The sequence below is a fragment of the Syngnathoides biaculeatus genome, chromosome 11 (assembly GCF_019802595.1).
Source record: "Syngnathoides biaculeatus isolate LvHL_M chromosome 11, ASM1980259v1, whole genome shotgun sequence".
NCBI lineage: Eukaryota > Metazoa > Chordata > Actinopteri > Syngnathiformes > Syngnathidae > Syngnathoides > Syngnathoides biaculeatus.
In genome coordinates, this window is record NC_084650.1 from 8,607,351 (window position 1) to 8,624,353 (window position 17,003).

The 17,003-nt window shown below is 42.5% G+C and overlaps 1 protein-coding gene across 21 annotated transcripts in view; it reads right to left on the minus strand.

Annotated features, from left to right (window-relative positions):
* The window catches only part of tctn1 (tectonic family member 1), a 125,742-nt gene that overhangs the window by 58,325 nt on the left and 50,414 nt on the right, over positions 1-17,003 (minus strand). For 9 of the 21 annotated variants that reach the window (XR_009797272.1, XR_009797271.1, XM_061836080.1 and 6 more), the window contains exon 1: positions 4,312-4,764. The exons of 1 other annotated variant lie outside the window; for it this stretch is intronic. Coding sequence is in view for 10 of the 20 variants with exons in the window: in XM_061836080.1 (XP_061692064.1) it covers positions 4,312-4,615 (304 nt within the window). In the remaining 10 variants the exon portion in view is untranslated. 11 more of the 21 variants (XM_061836092.1, XM_061836090.1, XM_061836082.1 and 8 more) reach the window with 7 other exon arrangements.

Sequence of the window (17,003 nt, forward strand, 5' to 3'; positions counted from 1 at the left end):
TACCTTTGAACGTAGCTCCCTTTTTACCACAACGGACTGATATAAAGTCCACATCACTGCAGACACTGTACTGATCTGCTTATCGAGCTCCCGCTCCATTCTTCCCTCACTTGTGAACAAGACCCCGAGATACTTAAAGTCCTCCACTTGGGGCAGGATCTCAACCCCAACCTGGAGAGGGCACACCACCCTTTTCCGACTGAGGACTATGGTCTAAGATTTGGAGGTGCTGATTCTTATCCCAGCCGCCTCACACTCAGCTGCGAACTGCTCCACCGTGAGTTTGGGGTCCAAGTGCTGTTGTTCATGAAAGTAAGCCTGTTTCAATACGTTTGACCACTTCATCCTTTGTTCTGTTAAACATAATCTTCTAAAATTGTGCAGCTCCAGATGTGAATGCCTTGAAATAAAAGCTTAAATGCTAGTCTCATACCTCATTCTTTCTTTCGGCTTGTCCCTTTTGGGATCGCAACAGTGTGTCATCTCAGATGAACGCACATATATATTTGGCACTATTTTTATGCCGGATGCCCTTCCTGACACAACCCTCATATTCCACTTTAATGCCAGACAAAAATGTGTTAAGATTTACAGCAAAAATAAAGGGCCTGCCTTTACAATTTTAAAGACATTTGAGGAGGTTAACTTTACAATTAGGCAATTCATATGAGATTAAAAAGGTGTAAATTCATGTCTATTAGTATCCATCTATGAATCCATTTTCTGTTTAATTTGTTTAGCCTTATCAGGAATATAGAGCCTATTCTTAATTCTGAAAAAAGCTGCGATACACCCTTAACTAGTTCCTAGTCTGTCACTGGTCAATTACAGTGCACATACAATCATTCAAAGTCATACCTCTGGAAAATTTTGAGCCTCTACTTAACGTTGTATGCATGTTTTGTGAATTTTGGAGGAAACCAGTTATCCACAATGAGTGTTCGAGCTCAGATATAAACCAAAAACCTTTTACTTTGAGGGATATTTGTAAGCCACATTCCCCACTGTGCTGTCACTAGTCAGTGTGTTTTTAAGGTTTAAGACCTACAAGTATTGAAATATGTTCTAATCAAAACAAAGACGATTTGAGACTTACGATAATGTGACTGAATGCATAAACTGTGATGAGGAGTCTCCTTCTGGACAAAGGACTCCATCTGTGAGTAGCCCTCTACAGTATACTGCAAAGCATAAAATGCAGCGGCATGGTTGCAACTGCTTGTTGCCACTGTCAAAATAAATTAATAAATAAACAAGAACAAGCGCACACAAGCTGCTGTGTATTCATCCTCTAATCATGTGTCAAGACATCGCCAGTTTTGTGTTTCATTTTCAGTGAATGGTCTGAAATATTTCTGGGTCTCAATGAGTAATGCTAATCAAAACTTGTGACTATACTAGAGATTTTGTGTCAGCACATTGTAACATAAAATAATTTTTTCAGTAGAGAAATCAACTGTTTGAAATCGTGTCAAAAGTACCAACCCAGCATTAGCAACACAGTCAGTCTCAACGACATGACCATAAATGTGTGCAGACACTTGCCTGATGGTGAGCATTGAGCAGTCAGTGAAAAGGGCGATCTCCAGACTGCACTCTTTGTCACAGCAGCAATTGATGTCACAGACACCATTGTGCTCATCACAGAAACATACACTGCCAACTACCACACAGAAATACTGCATAAGGGTCATATTAATATAATCTCATCAATTCTGGTAAAGGCAGAGATGGGAAAAAAATGAAATTTTTAACACTGCCTTTTTTTTTTGAGTAAATATGTAAATGTCTCCAATACTGAAAGTCTAATTTTCTATTTTTCTAACAATAATGACAAACTTCCATTCCTGTAAAGACAAACACCTTCATAAAAATCATGTAAAAAAATAAATATTGTGCTTCAAACTTTGAATAAAATTGCATTGATGATCCTCTCACATGTTAAGTCTCTTTTCATAACATCACAATAACAAAGACATGCAGTAGTTCCAAAACTCACAAATTCATATATATTCCTTCATGGGTTAGAAATAATTAATTCTGTCATGTGCTATTATGAGAATGAAAAATGGCTCCCTCATCCTGGCACTATGACTCACAGCCCTCTGCTGTATTGCAACAGCATGAGAGTCCTGTGGAATTACATAACAATAAAGACAGCTGGCATAACATTCATCCATCCATTTTCTGAGCCACTTATCCTCACAAGGGTCACAAAAGTGCTACAGGCTATCACAGCTATCCTTACGCAGGAGGTGGGGTACAAAGAAGGCCAATTTTAAAAGAACCATAAAATAATCACTAAAGACCCTGAGATGATTTGTGTTAGTTTTCATGGAAAAAAGGCATACCAGAATAATAGAAATATGTATTGAACATTAGGTACAAGAATTCACATTATCAGAAAGAGTTCCAAATCCCAGTTTTGTTTCACACATAACATCCAAAATGAAGTTTCATGATTTGTTAAAAATTTGAAAAATATATTTTTCAAATTTAACATTTTAAAGGATAGTAAGCTCCAACAATAAAATTCTTCAAATTATCCATCCATTTTCTTAGCAACTTATCCTCACAAGGGTTGCGGGAGTGCTGGAGCCTATTCCAGCTGTCAACGGGCAGCAGGAAGGGGACACCCTAAATTGGTTCCCAGCCAATCGCAGGGCACATAGAGATAAACAGCAACAGTCACAATCACATCTAGGGGCAATTTAGAGTACCCAATTAATGTTACGTATTTTTTTTTTTTTTTTTGGAACATGGGAGGAAAACGGAGTGCCCAGAGAAAACCCACGCAGGCACAGGGAGAACATGCAAACTCCACACAGAGAAGGCTGGGATTGAACCCGGGTCCTCAGAGCTGTGAGGGAAACACTTTCAAGCTGTGCCACCCTGCCTCTTCAAAATAGTAAAAATTATTTTATTTTCAAGAGGAAATTAGTTGGGCTACATTGGGGAAAAAAATAAATTTAATCAGCCAACAATTGTGCAAGTTCTCTCACTTAAAAAGATAACAGGTCTGTAACTTTAATCATTGGTAAACGTATGACAGAAAAAAAATGATGGGGGGACTGAAAATCAAAGTCAATTTTCAAATACTTGATTAACAAACTATGGTGGAAAATAAATATTTGGTCAACATCAACAGTTCATCTCAGTACTTTGTTATACATCCTTTGCTGTAGATGACAGTGGTCAAATGGTTATTTTAAGTTTTTCAGACACACTTGCTGGAATTCTGGTCCATTTCCTCCAGAGCAGTGATGTTTGGGCGCTGTTGCTGGGCAACACAGACTTCCAACTCAATCCAAAGATTTTCTATGGGGTTGAGATCTGGAGACTGGCGAGGCCACTCTGGGACCTTGAAAATTTTGTTACAAAAGCACTCTGTCATTCCCCAGGCAGTGTTTGGGATCATTCTCATGATTAAAAAAAATTTAAATTAAAAAAAAGATCATCCACATTCTCTATTCAATGCCCTTGCTGTTGGAAGATTTTCATTCCCTTCGATAGCGCTTTGATCTTTCCCACAGTGGTGTATGGATTGTGACTGAGGTTGTGGACAAGTGTCTTAAATACTGGTAATTAGTTGAAACAGGTGTCATTAAAACATGTAATGAGTGGAAGTCACATGAGCCCTTTAAAGAAGTTACAGCCCTGTGAGAGCTAGAAACCTTGTTTGTAGGTGACCTTATACTTACTTTCCACCATAATTTACTCAAATACAATCAAATCAGTGCTGTTTCTGGATTCCCCACGCCCCATAGGTGAGGTAAAACTATGGTGAAAATTACAGACCTCTCATCTCTACCTGTGGAAGAACTTGTACAATTTTTGGCGAACTAAATACTTTTTTGCCCCACTGTATGTCTTTCCCGTTCTCCCCGGCTAAATGCAGAGGGGTTGCGTCAGGAAAAGCATCCGGAGTAAAACTGTGCCAAACAAATATGCGTTCATCTAAGATGGCACGCTGTGGCGGCCCCCAACGGGACAAGCCGAATGTAAAATAAGAAGTATGTCTTTGCCATCATTGATCAAATTACATGGAAAATTAACCATAAATAACCAATACACGTGGATTTATACTCGGAGGAAAAGTGTGCTAAAAAACGCTACACATTTATGTCTGCGAGCCACGTACTTTTATTTCGTGCCTTGAGGAAACATTTTAATCAGAGAAAAAAAGACAGCTAAAATTGAATAAGTATTAACTTTATGTAGTCAAAACACGATGAAACCCTCGTACTGTATTAAAAAGTTAAACCTTGGAGACATAAGTCGTTATAAATTAATCATGAGGGTCTTGGTTACCGTCATTCACGGGAGTCGGTGGACGACCGAAGACACGCAGGGACTTGTCATTAAATGCTTGTTGAGTTGTAGTTTCGATGATATTGTAATTTGTGTTTGAAATGGAAGTGTCTAAGTCAGTGGGCTTTGCCCAAGCAAACGCAGAACTATCGAGAGACTCCTTATTTGCGGAATAGTGGACAAGAAATGCCGTCGAATTCACGTTGTAACCTGCTCCGTTGTCATTTGAAGTGACTACTGCAAACAATACAAACGCATACACGCAGCACAGGACAAAGCAAATCATAGAAACCGAACCCGCCATGCTTCGTTCGTCGTCCTTACTAAATCCCTCGGTGGATTTTCCCAATACTTATAATCAACCCGACTGCATCCGCTTCCGCTTCACAGATATTAATCCTGATCTACAACACGCCCCTTCTGAACGGCGTGCCTACTGCAACGCTAACTTCCATTCCACTTACATTTAAAATTGAGTCATTAGAAATGGAACACCCACCCGTGTGTGTGTGTGTGTGTGTGTGTGTGTGTGTGTGTCTGTGTGTGTGTGTGTGTGTGTGTGTGTGTGTGTGTGTCTGTGTGTGTCTGTGTGTGTGTGTGTGTGTGTGGTGTGTGTGTGTGTCTGTGTGTGTGTGTCTGTGTGTGTGTGTCTGTGTGTGTGTGTCTGTGTGTGTGTGTCTGTGTGTGTGTGTGTCTGTGTGTGTGTAGATAGATAGATAGATAAACAGATAGATAGAGAGGGTGGGGGCTAGTTTGGTAAACCAAGGGTTGTGAGTTTATCCTCACGAGGGTCACTGGGAGTGCTGGAGCCTATCCCAGCTGTCAATGGCCAGGAGGCGGGGTACACCTTGAACTGGTTGTCAGCCAATCGCAGGGCACATTGAGACAAACAACCACAGTCACAATCACGCCTAGGGGCAATTTAAAGTGTCCAATTAATGTTGCGTGGTTTTTTTTTTTGTTTGTTTTTTTTTTTTTTGGGGGGGGGACCGGAGTGCCCGGAGAAAACCCACGCAGAACATGCAAACTCCACACGGGGAGGGCCTTGTCTCTGTGTGCCCTGTTCAAGTTAAATTATTCAAGCTTTGTTTATTTGTTTGCGTCTGTGTGTGTGTGTATCCTGGGGTACCCCCCCCCCCTCCTTCCTCTGCTTGTATTTGCAACTATTGTCATGTCAGTGGGAGATAGTTATCGGGTTCACACAGGGGCTGGTTGTGGGCGTGATGTCACCTTCAGGATAGGCAGAGGCCAGCAGCTTCCTTGTGACAATACAGTTGATCAGTCTGTTGTTGATCCTCCATTGGCTCCCTTTGCCAGTTAAACACCTGAGTACGAACAAGTCATCTCTGTTGAAGCCCTTTGAGTCATTATCACTGACTTGGCCAAACAGATCGGTGAGAGCATTTTTGACGATCTTAGTTCTTTCCATCACTATAGTCCAGTGCAACCTCAGTCTCCAAGTGGTCATTCATCCAGTAATGGTAATTTGTCAGAGTTAAAGGTTGTTGGGCAGTCTGACAATGACCCCTCACCTTTTTTCAGAGGCAATCATACTGATGCATTGCCTCTTCATGAATGGGAACATTTATTTCATGTGGTATATCTGAGCTACAGTGCAACACACATTAACAATGGCTAATTCTTGGATCAGAGTACAAGAGAAATTTGATCTTTCACAAGTGCACAATGTCAGACTAGAACCATAGAATCTTAACAAATCTCGGTCAGACAGTGGCAACACACTCACTACATGACATCTTTATACATAGATAAATCTATACGTTTGGCTACGGCTCTCTCACTTACATTCTTGTTTCCAATTTTTATTGTCATTCATCCATCCATTTTCTAAGCGTATACAGTATTATAATTTATAATATATATCCATTTTCTTTTATGCTTATCCTCACGAGGGTCGCGGGTAGTGCTGGAGCCTATCCCAGCTGTCAACGGGCAGGACACGGGTTACACCCTGAACTGGTTGCCAGCCAATCGCAGGGCATATAGGGAAAAACAGCCACACTCACAATCACACCTCGGGGCAATTTAGAGTGTTAATTTATAACATAAATATACATTTGAAAACACTTACTGTATCATATTACTGCATAGTTACCATTCGTCACTTGGAGATTTCTGCTGGAGGTACTGGCGATGTAGCCTTGAGATTGTCATAACCAGAACTCTAGTGTGGACCCAAATGCATGACCCCGTACTCAGGGAGGCAGTTAAAAGTAGGTCTTTATTCATTCCAAGGTCGTAAGCCGGGAGGTCAGTCAGCGAAAGCAGCAGTATCAAGGACGTTAAGCTTACTGGGTTGGTCAGAGGACAGACAGAGGTTGATACGTCGGGATTCGGGATCAGAAGCAAAGAAGTGCTGGAACGAGGCATGGATGGCAACGATCTGGCAAAGCCAGACCGTCCGCTGGGCCCTATAAGTACTGGGATTCATTATCACAGAAGAAGCGCAGTTGTGCGCCTCCTAATCAACGCAGGTGTGTAGGGGACCTGCACTGCCAGGGCTGAGACCAGCAGGACCATGACAGTCCCCCCCAACGGCCAGGTCCAGACGGGCCAGGAGCCCCAGGATGGGACATTGAACGTGGGATGAACTGTCATCAATCTGGGAAGCTTCAAGAATAAAGCGACAGGGTTAATGATCTTGGTGATAGGAAAAGGACCCACGAACCTGGGAGCTATCTTGTGTGACTCCGTCTGCAGCGGAAGAACCTTTGTGGACAACCACACGCGTTGTCCCACTTTGAACGTTGGTGCCCTTCTTCTCTTGAGATCTCCTGCGGATTTGTAGGAGCTGCCCATGCGTAGTAGCGTCTTCCTGGCTAGCTCCCAGATCAGCTTGCACCGTCTCACTACTGCCAATGCGGAGAGACCGCGGAGTCGGCAGCTACAGATGGAAACAGAGGGTGGGGCGTGGGGTACCCATGAACGATGTGGAACGGAGCCATACCTGTGGAAGTGGAAGGCAGTGAGTTGTGGGTATATTCCACCCATCCGAGGTGCTGGCCCCAAGCGCTGTGATCATGTGATGCCAGACAGCATAGACTGGTTTCCAGATCCTGATTTATTCTTTCCGTTTGACCATTGGACTCCGGGTGATAGCCTAACGTAAGGCTTACTTTCGCCCCGATGAGGGTGCAAACCTCCTTCCAGAACCGAGACATGAATTGTGGTCCTCTGCTGAGCAGTCTGCATGGCGGTCAGACAGTGGCAACACGCTCACTACATGGCATCTCTATACATAGATAAATCCATACATGTTTGCCTCCGGCTCTCTCACTTAGCATTCTTGTTTCCAATTTTTCTTGTCATTCATCCATCCATTTTCTAAGCGTATACAATATTATAATTTATAATATCTATCCATTTTCTTTGGCGCTTATCCTCACGAGGGTCGTGGGGAGTGGTGGAGCCTATCCCAGCTGTCAACGGGCAGGATGCGGGTTACACCCTAAACTAGTTGCCAGCCAATCGCAGGGCATATAGAGAAAAACAGCCACACTCACAATCACACCTAGGGGCAATTTAGAGTGTTAATTTATAATATAAATGTACATTTTAAAACAGTTACCCTATTATATTACTGTATATCATTCGTCACTTGGAGATTTCTGCTGGAGGTGCTGGCGATGTCGCCTTGAGATGGGCAGTATCAAGGTCGTTAGGCTTACTGGGTTGGTCAGAGGACAGGCAGAGGGAGATACGCCGGGATTCGGGATCAGAAACAAGAAAGTGCTGGAACGAGGCATTAATGGCAATGATCTGGCAAAGCCAGACTGTCCACTTGGTGCTATAAGTACTGGAATTCATTATCGCAGATGAAGCGCAGGTGTGCGCCTCCTAATCAACGCAGGAGTTTAGGGGACCTGCACCGCCAGGGCTGGAACCGGCAGTGCCATGACAGAGATGGGGAGTTGGGTTTTTTTTGTGTTTGTGTGTGTGTGTGTGTGGAGGTGGTGGGGTACCACAATGTTTAAAATATGTCAACAGTACAGTATTTATACTTTGCATACTTGAGACAAATGCAACAGTAGAAATACAACAGTACAACTGTCTAGTTAAACAATAACAATAAAACTAATGTTTTTATTGCTATACGGAATTAGCATTCTTCACATGGAGAATCTTCTGCTGGAGGTGCTTGTCAGGCTTATGCAACCTAGGACATTTAAAATACAATATTTAAGGAAAGAAGACGAGGAATTTTTGCTCGCAAGGAGAACATAGGGGATGTGTCCAGTTCCAATCTCCTGCTGATTCAGGCCACATCTCCACAAATCCTCTTTTTTATTTCCTTAACTCAGTCCCCATCTTAACAAGCACAGCAAACGTGATAAAACAACTGTAAGCAACTGTGACAAACATTGCAAACGTATGATGTCTTCTGTAGAGTGCAGAGCACAGAATGTTTCCGACACAGCCTTGTGACATCCCCTTCGTCTCACCATTCTGACGATCCCTCAGTTTCACCGTTTTGACGTCCCCTCCGTCCGACAGATGTGGCTCTCTTCGTTTTGTCACATTGTTTAAACACATACAGCATTAATAATTAAAAGCAAAACAAGAGAAAAAATATGAGATAACTTCATGTACAATTAATCCAACAGTGCTGACGTTGTAATAGGTTTTTATTTTTGAGAAAACATGGTGTTGTCTTTGTTTTTCCTTCTGCTTCAAAATTCCGCTGTACAAGAACATAACCCGGTCAACACAATTGCTAAACTCGACAGCTTGTACCATATAGGTGATCTTAGCCGAGGACAAGAGGCTTTGATCTCTCTCTCTCCAGAATCCTTTTTCCATTCTCTATTGCATTTTCGATTTTAGAAATGTTTGATCTGATAAGTCAGATGTTACACGTTTTAGCCAGATTTTAGATAATTTTGAGTTATTGATGTTACACATTTGGAACTTGTAAAGATTTCAACTGATATAACTGAATGTAACCTAGGATACCTTTATATAGTTTCATAAGCATCTGTGTTTTAAATCTCAAGGAAACAATTTAAATGTCCTACATCAAGAATGAGTATTCATTTTTCTCACTAAGTTCCTTTGTGCACATTTTATTCGTTTATTTTGATATTTTTCATTATTTGTTCCTTTTTGCATTTTTTTAACAAAGTTCATTTTATTTTTACTATAGCTTTGCCGTTGCTAAACTGTCAATTTATTTATCTCAGAGCATTTCATGTCTCCTCTATTTTTATTAAGAATAAGTGCAATATTGTCAATGTGATCAGATTTACATTTTTTACATTTTCACAACTTTGCATAAAGACAAGATAATCAAACGTATAAAAGACATGCATTTGTTGGCAAGAACTGTTCGCCATCGTACCAGAGTGATGGCAAATCAAATTGAATTACGTTCACGATTGACGGATGATAGTCTCAATGCCTGCATGAAGCTTAATCTAACAAAATATGATACCAAAACCAAGTACTTTTGTCATCATTGGTTTGCAACGCGTAACAATGATATTTCATTTTATTCATTCAAAAGAATTCAGAGACTTATTGTATTCTAAAAGTGTTGGTTGTACATAAATCCGCAAATACACCTGTATTTAGTTTTTAAAAATACTTTATGGCTCTTTTGAAATTACATTTTAAAATATTGGGCATTTATGGCTCTCTCAGTCGAAAAGGTTCCTGACCCCTACACACATGAAAACAAAAGACGTCCTCCATATGGTGCATTGTGTGTAACACTGTCAGAGTCCGTTGCATCGAAAATCTAAATGAGTCACCCCAGGGCCCGCTGTCCATAGTCACAGTTCATGCACCAGTCCAAATGTCTAAATCCATACACTGGGGCCCCGAACAGCTCCAGAATGCATATTCCTCGAAAAACAAAATATCTGACAGTATTTTGTAACAAACCAAACATATCATCACAATCTTCAAATGAATATTGAATAAAATGACAAATGTAGGCCAGTCATTTTCCACAAGTTTGGAACACCTTGGTGGGGGAAATTGTGTAACAGTCGTGGAGTTGCTAACAGCTATGTTCCATGGCTCAACACCCTTTGCATAGGCCACTCTTCCATGGGCCCCAAATGGATGTAGACATGACATCTGGGTATCACCACTCAAAGAAGTAACATGGTGAAGGCATCTGTGCATTGAAAAAGACTTAATTTCCTATGCAAACAATACACAGAATTCACAGTGAATATCTATCAATTACAATCTCTGTTTTCTTTACCTTGTCCATAAAGTCATCCCTCTGTAAGTAAGTTTCTTTCGGCTTGTCCCTTTCGGGGTCGCCACAGCGTGTCATCTCAGATGAACGCACATATATGTTTGGCACAATTTTTACGCCGGATGCCCTTCCTGTAACGCTGATAATTGTTCTTTGTCTCCAGGCATTACAATGCCAACCATCTAAAAATCCTGCCCTTTGCAAATGTGAGCAACAATGTGCAAGAACAAAACATAGTCAATCTTACTACAAGTACTGCTAAAAGTCGAATAAGCATTGCACACATGGGCCCAACTATATCTTCTCATGTACTGTTATTCTTCTCCCTTCAGGTTCAGAGAAGCACACAAACCACCTTGCGGGGCCAGAATGTAGTCTAATGGCATGTCAGGTTTAAGTAGTTAGTCGATGGCTTCTTTGAGAGTTGGATAACAGCTCAAAGACCTTGGTCGTTTTATTAGAAATTCGCGGCAAAGTACATGTTATATTGTCAACGTGATCTGCCAAAAATGTCACACCATACCTTGGGAAAAACCCAATAATCCGTTGCTCTCCTAAACTAATCTGCCAATGATAAGCTTCCAAAGAATGCGACTGTGCCATTTCTCATTTAATTCTGGAGTTTTGCATTCCCCTAAGATGCTCATTCCCTGGCTCTTTCCTCCTTTCAATTGTTACATCATCATAATGAAGCCGTAATGTTACTCCATAGCAACAACCAGTGCAGCCATAAGGCAAAAATATGTAAGCCTTATCTCCACAGACCGACCAAAAATCTTTGAAAACAACCAATTAGTTACTAGTAACTAAAAGTACTGTTTCATACTCATGTACGATTCCTTAATTCCAAAGTCACCCAATGGGCCTTGTCCCGCAAATACAATGTCACTTAATAAGTATTCAGCCCTTCTCCAAATGGGTGTGCCTGAAACTTCTACAGGTAGTATACATGGAAATTCCCATGAATCTCCTTGAGTAACTATGTGACTCATTGGAACAAAAACAAATTGTTGATTCCACTGGCCTCAATCGAATCAGGTACAGCGGATTTGATATGCTCATGTTTTCCAAGCAGGGTCAGATATTATAAATCCCACACCCAATCACATTCTCCACCATCACTCTGATTTTCTTGTGATACCTTATCATATAATGTACTGTAGAATTGCCTTGCATGAAGTCTTATCTCCTAAACAAAGCATGCTGGCAATGATGTCACAATGGAATCGGTATGGTTTTCGAAAATTGACATAGATGTACTAGGATCTGAAACCCTGACCAAACATGGTTCTGCGGCTACATCAGACTCTAATTGAATGTGTCAAATGCTTAGACCACGTATTTGTATTTGCCCAAAGGTCATCACTTTGTCATGCCAAGGAATCAAAACCAAAAGCTTTCCATTTAGTTTGCAGTTTCTTTAAATCCTCCTAGTTTTTCTTTTTTTTACACCCTTTTCAGGGCCAATTTTGCCCGGGCAAAGAACTCTCATTCGTATCCATCTCCTCACTGTAATATCAATTCTTTGGTGGTATGCCAGCTAATTTCTTCCTGAGTGGTCAAATCGATTGTTGTCCTTTTGCCATTCAATTTTGATGGAGCCCAATGTTGTTTACTTCCTTCAGTGGATGCTACACAGGCTTCATCGTTTTTCCTCTGAGAGATACCCCGTTTTTGATTTTCATTTTCTATCAGGTCAATTATATAGGTTTTGTAATCTAGATTTAACCATTCATTAAAGGCCAAGTGTCATCCCTATAAATATTCTAAAATAGATATTGTAATGAAAAATACATATAACATTATTCACTTCAATATCTATACAAAAAAATAAATGTGAGCGTAGAGCGCGTCATCCATGCGCAAAGTTGCATAAGTGTCATTCTACGACATCCAAGTGGTTGCCATATTGGCTTCATCCTCTGTCTGTGACGTCATCCGGACATTCTCCAATGAAAACATGTGGTGCACCCTAACTATGAAAGACGAACACGCCCCTTCTGACACGGAAGCTCTTTTCAAAAAGGAGAACACCACACAACCGAGTGAAGTTACCGGGGCAATATTACACTATTGTTTCGAGCCATAGTCACATGATATGCGATCACGGCCAAACCGCTTTCCATCCGATCCACTCCGCAGCGGAGATGAGCCATCGCGGCTCATCACAGCCGGCCGGTGTGGCTCATTTTCGGCGCTGAGGTAGCTTATCACGGAGAAACTTTAGGGCGTCGTTCACAGCCGCCGCAGTACATGATGAACAACACCGTCGAGCCGGGGCGCTCTTCTGCGTTGTCGTCGCACGTGGCTGAGTGAGGTAGAGCCGAGCTGTGCTGCTTTAAGGGAGTCTTCATAGCCGCCGCAGTACGCGATGAACAACACCATCGAGCCGGGGCACTTTATTGTGTTGTCGCCGAACACGGCTGAGTGAGGCAGAGCCGAGCCGTGCTGCTTTAGGGTTTTTTTCTTAGAGTACGCGATGAACAACACCGTCGAGCCGGAGCGCTTTACTGCGTTGTTGTCGCACGCGGGTGAGTCCTGCATTGCGGCAGTGTTCTTCAGATGACGTCCGGGAGCCCTAGCACTTCGCTGGCGAAACGACGCAGCAGCCCGACGCGCACATCGACACATTTCATATGCGGATCTTTTGTTACATTATGAGAGACGGATTACGTGGGCCGCCCCAAACTATCATTTTTTTTATTAGCTGTATACACACCTACCTGTCATTTGGAACCCACGAAGCTCTCGTCCTCTCCACCTGTGCAATCCATTTTTCATGATGAACCAGGTCTCTTGCAAACTTATGAAGGATAAATCCATCCTCCCGAGTGTTTATGCAATGTCCAGCAATGCAATGAGCTGGCATTTTGGCTAACATAAAGGAACAACGAGCTACCTTCCCGGAGGTAAAAGTAATTGAAACAAACGAGGCCACTTGAGGGCGGGTCTGTCCTTTACGTCACTTCCTGCTTCTTCTTGAAAATCCCTCGAGAGGATTTTCAAGGCGGGAGTTACAAAAAGCTGTATAGGTCAAAAACATGTTTTGTGGTGAAAAAACGCATGGGTCCATATCGGCTGCCGTTTTTTTCATTGATAACATACTAAAAATCATGCATTTCATGACAGTGGCACTTTAAGGTCTGTATTTGTTGACCTTGGTCTTATGCATGAACATGTATATCATCCCAGTTTGTTTTTTTAAATTGTCTAATAAAAAGTGCACAATGACCTTTAACCTCAAATCTCCTCAGGTTATCGAATAGCAAGAAATTATCATTTAAAATTTTATTTGGTAGATCAAATAAAGAGTTTGTTTTCAAAACGAGACATAGGCATTTTTTTTCAGATTTATGAAACTCGCACCAAAATTATCCATTCGGAGCTGGATAATTTTGGCGCGAGTTTCGTAAATCTGAAAAAAATGGCTATGTCTCGTTTTGAAAACAAACTCTTCAAATATTTTCCCTTGATTATTTTCCCACTCAGCCCCTAGCCCCTTGTTCACATAGAATAGTATTATAATCATGGACATAAACATCGCAGTAAAATTGAATTTCCCAAAACACCCTTAACTCTAATCATCATAACGTTTAAATTTACACCTTTCGCGAGCTGGTCTTGGGGTTTATGGGTTCAGCTCCGGTTGCTGGAGCATTGACCAAGTCGTAACTACTCTGGTTGACCTGGGTCGCTCTGTGCGTTGCATGTGCCACTCCGAGTTCCCTTGGGGCATGTTGTAGGCTGATGCCACTGGACCTTTTCTCCCCACTATCAAAGGCTGTGTCACCGCCAGCCGTGCCCCGAGCATGCAAAGCAGGGTCAACAGACGCCATGTCACTCTCAGTCGGTCCTGCAGTCCACGGCCAAAGACCCTCTGGTCCTTCTGTCTCCGCCTGCGGCAACTTTAATAAGTCCTGACCCATCCCTTTTATGTCCAAGTTCTTGTGCAGCTTCTTCATCTGGCCCTTTGACAGTGTGACAGATGGCACCAGGTTTGTGACCCTTCAACCTGGACTGCTGTGCCAAGGCTGTGAGCAACCTCATATGGACCTCATCGGCACTCATTGAACCACTGCCTCCTGAAACCTTTCACAAACACTTTGTCACCTGGTTGCGCTGTGATCCATCACTTTGTGGCTCGAGTCACTCCTCAGATAAAAAGGAGTATTTTCAAGAGCAGCAGGCCTATACCAAGACAGCATAATGAGAGAACTCAGTCACTTACAGTGAACTCGTATCTTAGCTGCCCTGAACACTTTTCTTCCCCTTCAAATTATTAATTTTGTTTTCCCCATCTAATAATAACACTTTAACACATCACGTATTAGGGAACCCTTAATCAATTTGCCAACTTCACAATGGACCACTTACAATACTACTTTAAAACTCCCTTTTAATGAATGCCAGACTTCAAGCTAGAAAACAAGTAGTATCGGAGCTCTTTACCTATATCAATGAGTTAGACCACTACATTTTCACAACAAACAAACCCTGGAATCTGAAACACTCTGAATCCTAATAATAAACGGGCTATGGTGTTTGATCAGTTTAAAACGTCCTCTCAGGGTTATCACAATTGAATACTCTGTTATGAAGATGACTACAAACGTTCCCTTCCCCCAATATAACACCCCACCAACCAAAAAAGGTTTGTGGACAAAATTACCCAGGCTTTATATGTTAGGATGCTCCCTCTGAAACATACACTTTAGGAGGAAGCAGTCTAAACCTAATGTTCCTTGGGAGGCACCTTTGGTCCTCCTCGCACTGCTACTCCCTGTCACTCATGTAAATAGAAAAACACACATTATAACAGAGAACAGTTTAAGTCATGCACATTAAAAGTGTCATTGACAGTGAAAATACAACATGAAGTACTGAATGTACATTTCTATTGATAACTGAGATCTCAAAGTTCTACCATTTTTTAAAATTTACTACTACAATTCCACTTTTTCAATTCTCATTCTCCTCTTATTCATGTGAGTATGTCATGGACCAACGGTACGAAGAAGGACCCAAATGCAGGACTGCAGAGACGCAGAGGCAGTTTGGGAAAAGTGTTTATTCGTTTCCAAGTCGGGGATTAGGCAAACAGTCAAGTGGAGCAGCGGTAGTTAGGACGTCGGGCGTAGAGAGCAGATCTGCGGGTTGGTACTCGGGAGATCGATCAGAGAAGGCAGGAGTATCAAAGACGTCAAGCTTACGGGTCCGGTCAGAGGACAGGCGGAGGTCGGTACACCAGGGTTCACGATCAAGAATACGGGACTGCAGGAATGGGACATGAGTTGCGACGATCTGGCGAAGACCAGTCGTCCCCTGGGGCTGAGAAATACAGGGGTTAATCAACGAAGATGAGGCGCAGGTGTGCGCCTCCTAATCAGCGCCGTTGTGCGGGGACCGCCTAGCCAGGGCTGGACCAGCAGGAGCATGACAGAGTAGTGCTCTATGAATGTATTCAAACCACCTCAGCACTCACTCCCTATTCTCCTCGCCATCAACATTCATGAAGGGTGTCAGGATTTTCAGAGTAGCAAATTTCTTATTCCTTCTAAGCATAACCGGAATTTGCACAATGGATTTCTACACGCAAAGCCTGCTGTGTATGCTCAGACAAGGCGAGCTAGTATCCTGTAACCAACTGTTGTGATGTCACACACGAAGCGTGGAATAGCCCCGGGCGGGCCTTTGCTGACCCTGGGAGAAGCGGATAATTTGTTTGCCTAGCAAGTTGGCCAGTCTTGTCTGCAAACTTCTCTCCAGTTCTTCATCCGAGCGTGACCCCAGTCCGCCGTGCCATGGAGATGACCTCCACTCGGCAGCGCGCCAGTCCCACAGCCGGGCAAACTTCAGACTATGCTCCCCCCACCCCCTTCGCCACTCACGTGGGATCGTCATGCACACACACTGTGCTCACCTCTCACGATGCATTCCCAACATCACCATCCGCATGCATAAGCAACTTCCATCAGATCAACCGTGTCAATAGTCACTGTAATCTCGTCAAAAGATCTTCGATCTCCCCAACATCACAACCCATCATTCTACAAATCTAACCGCTGAGTCGAGATCAGCTGGACAACACTCTTATTTGCTTACACAGTCTCTGCAAAGCCACCGTGCCACACCGTCCTGTACAGGAACAACACAGAGTCTCTATACATGTTTGCCTCAGGCTCTCTCGGTTAGCATTTTTGTTTCTAATTTTTCTTTTCATTTATCCATCCATTTTCTAAGACACTTATCCTAAAGAGGATTATGGAAGTACTATAGCCAGTCCCAGCTCTAATTGGCCAGGAGGCGGGGTACACAGTGAACTAGTTGCCAGCTAATAGCAGGGCACATTAAGATGGACAACAGGCACATTCACAGTTACACCTCGGAGCAATTTAGAATCTCCAATGAATGCATATTTTTGAGATGTGAGAGGAAACCGGAGTGCCTCGAGAAAATCCATGCC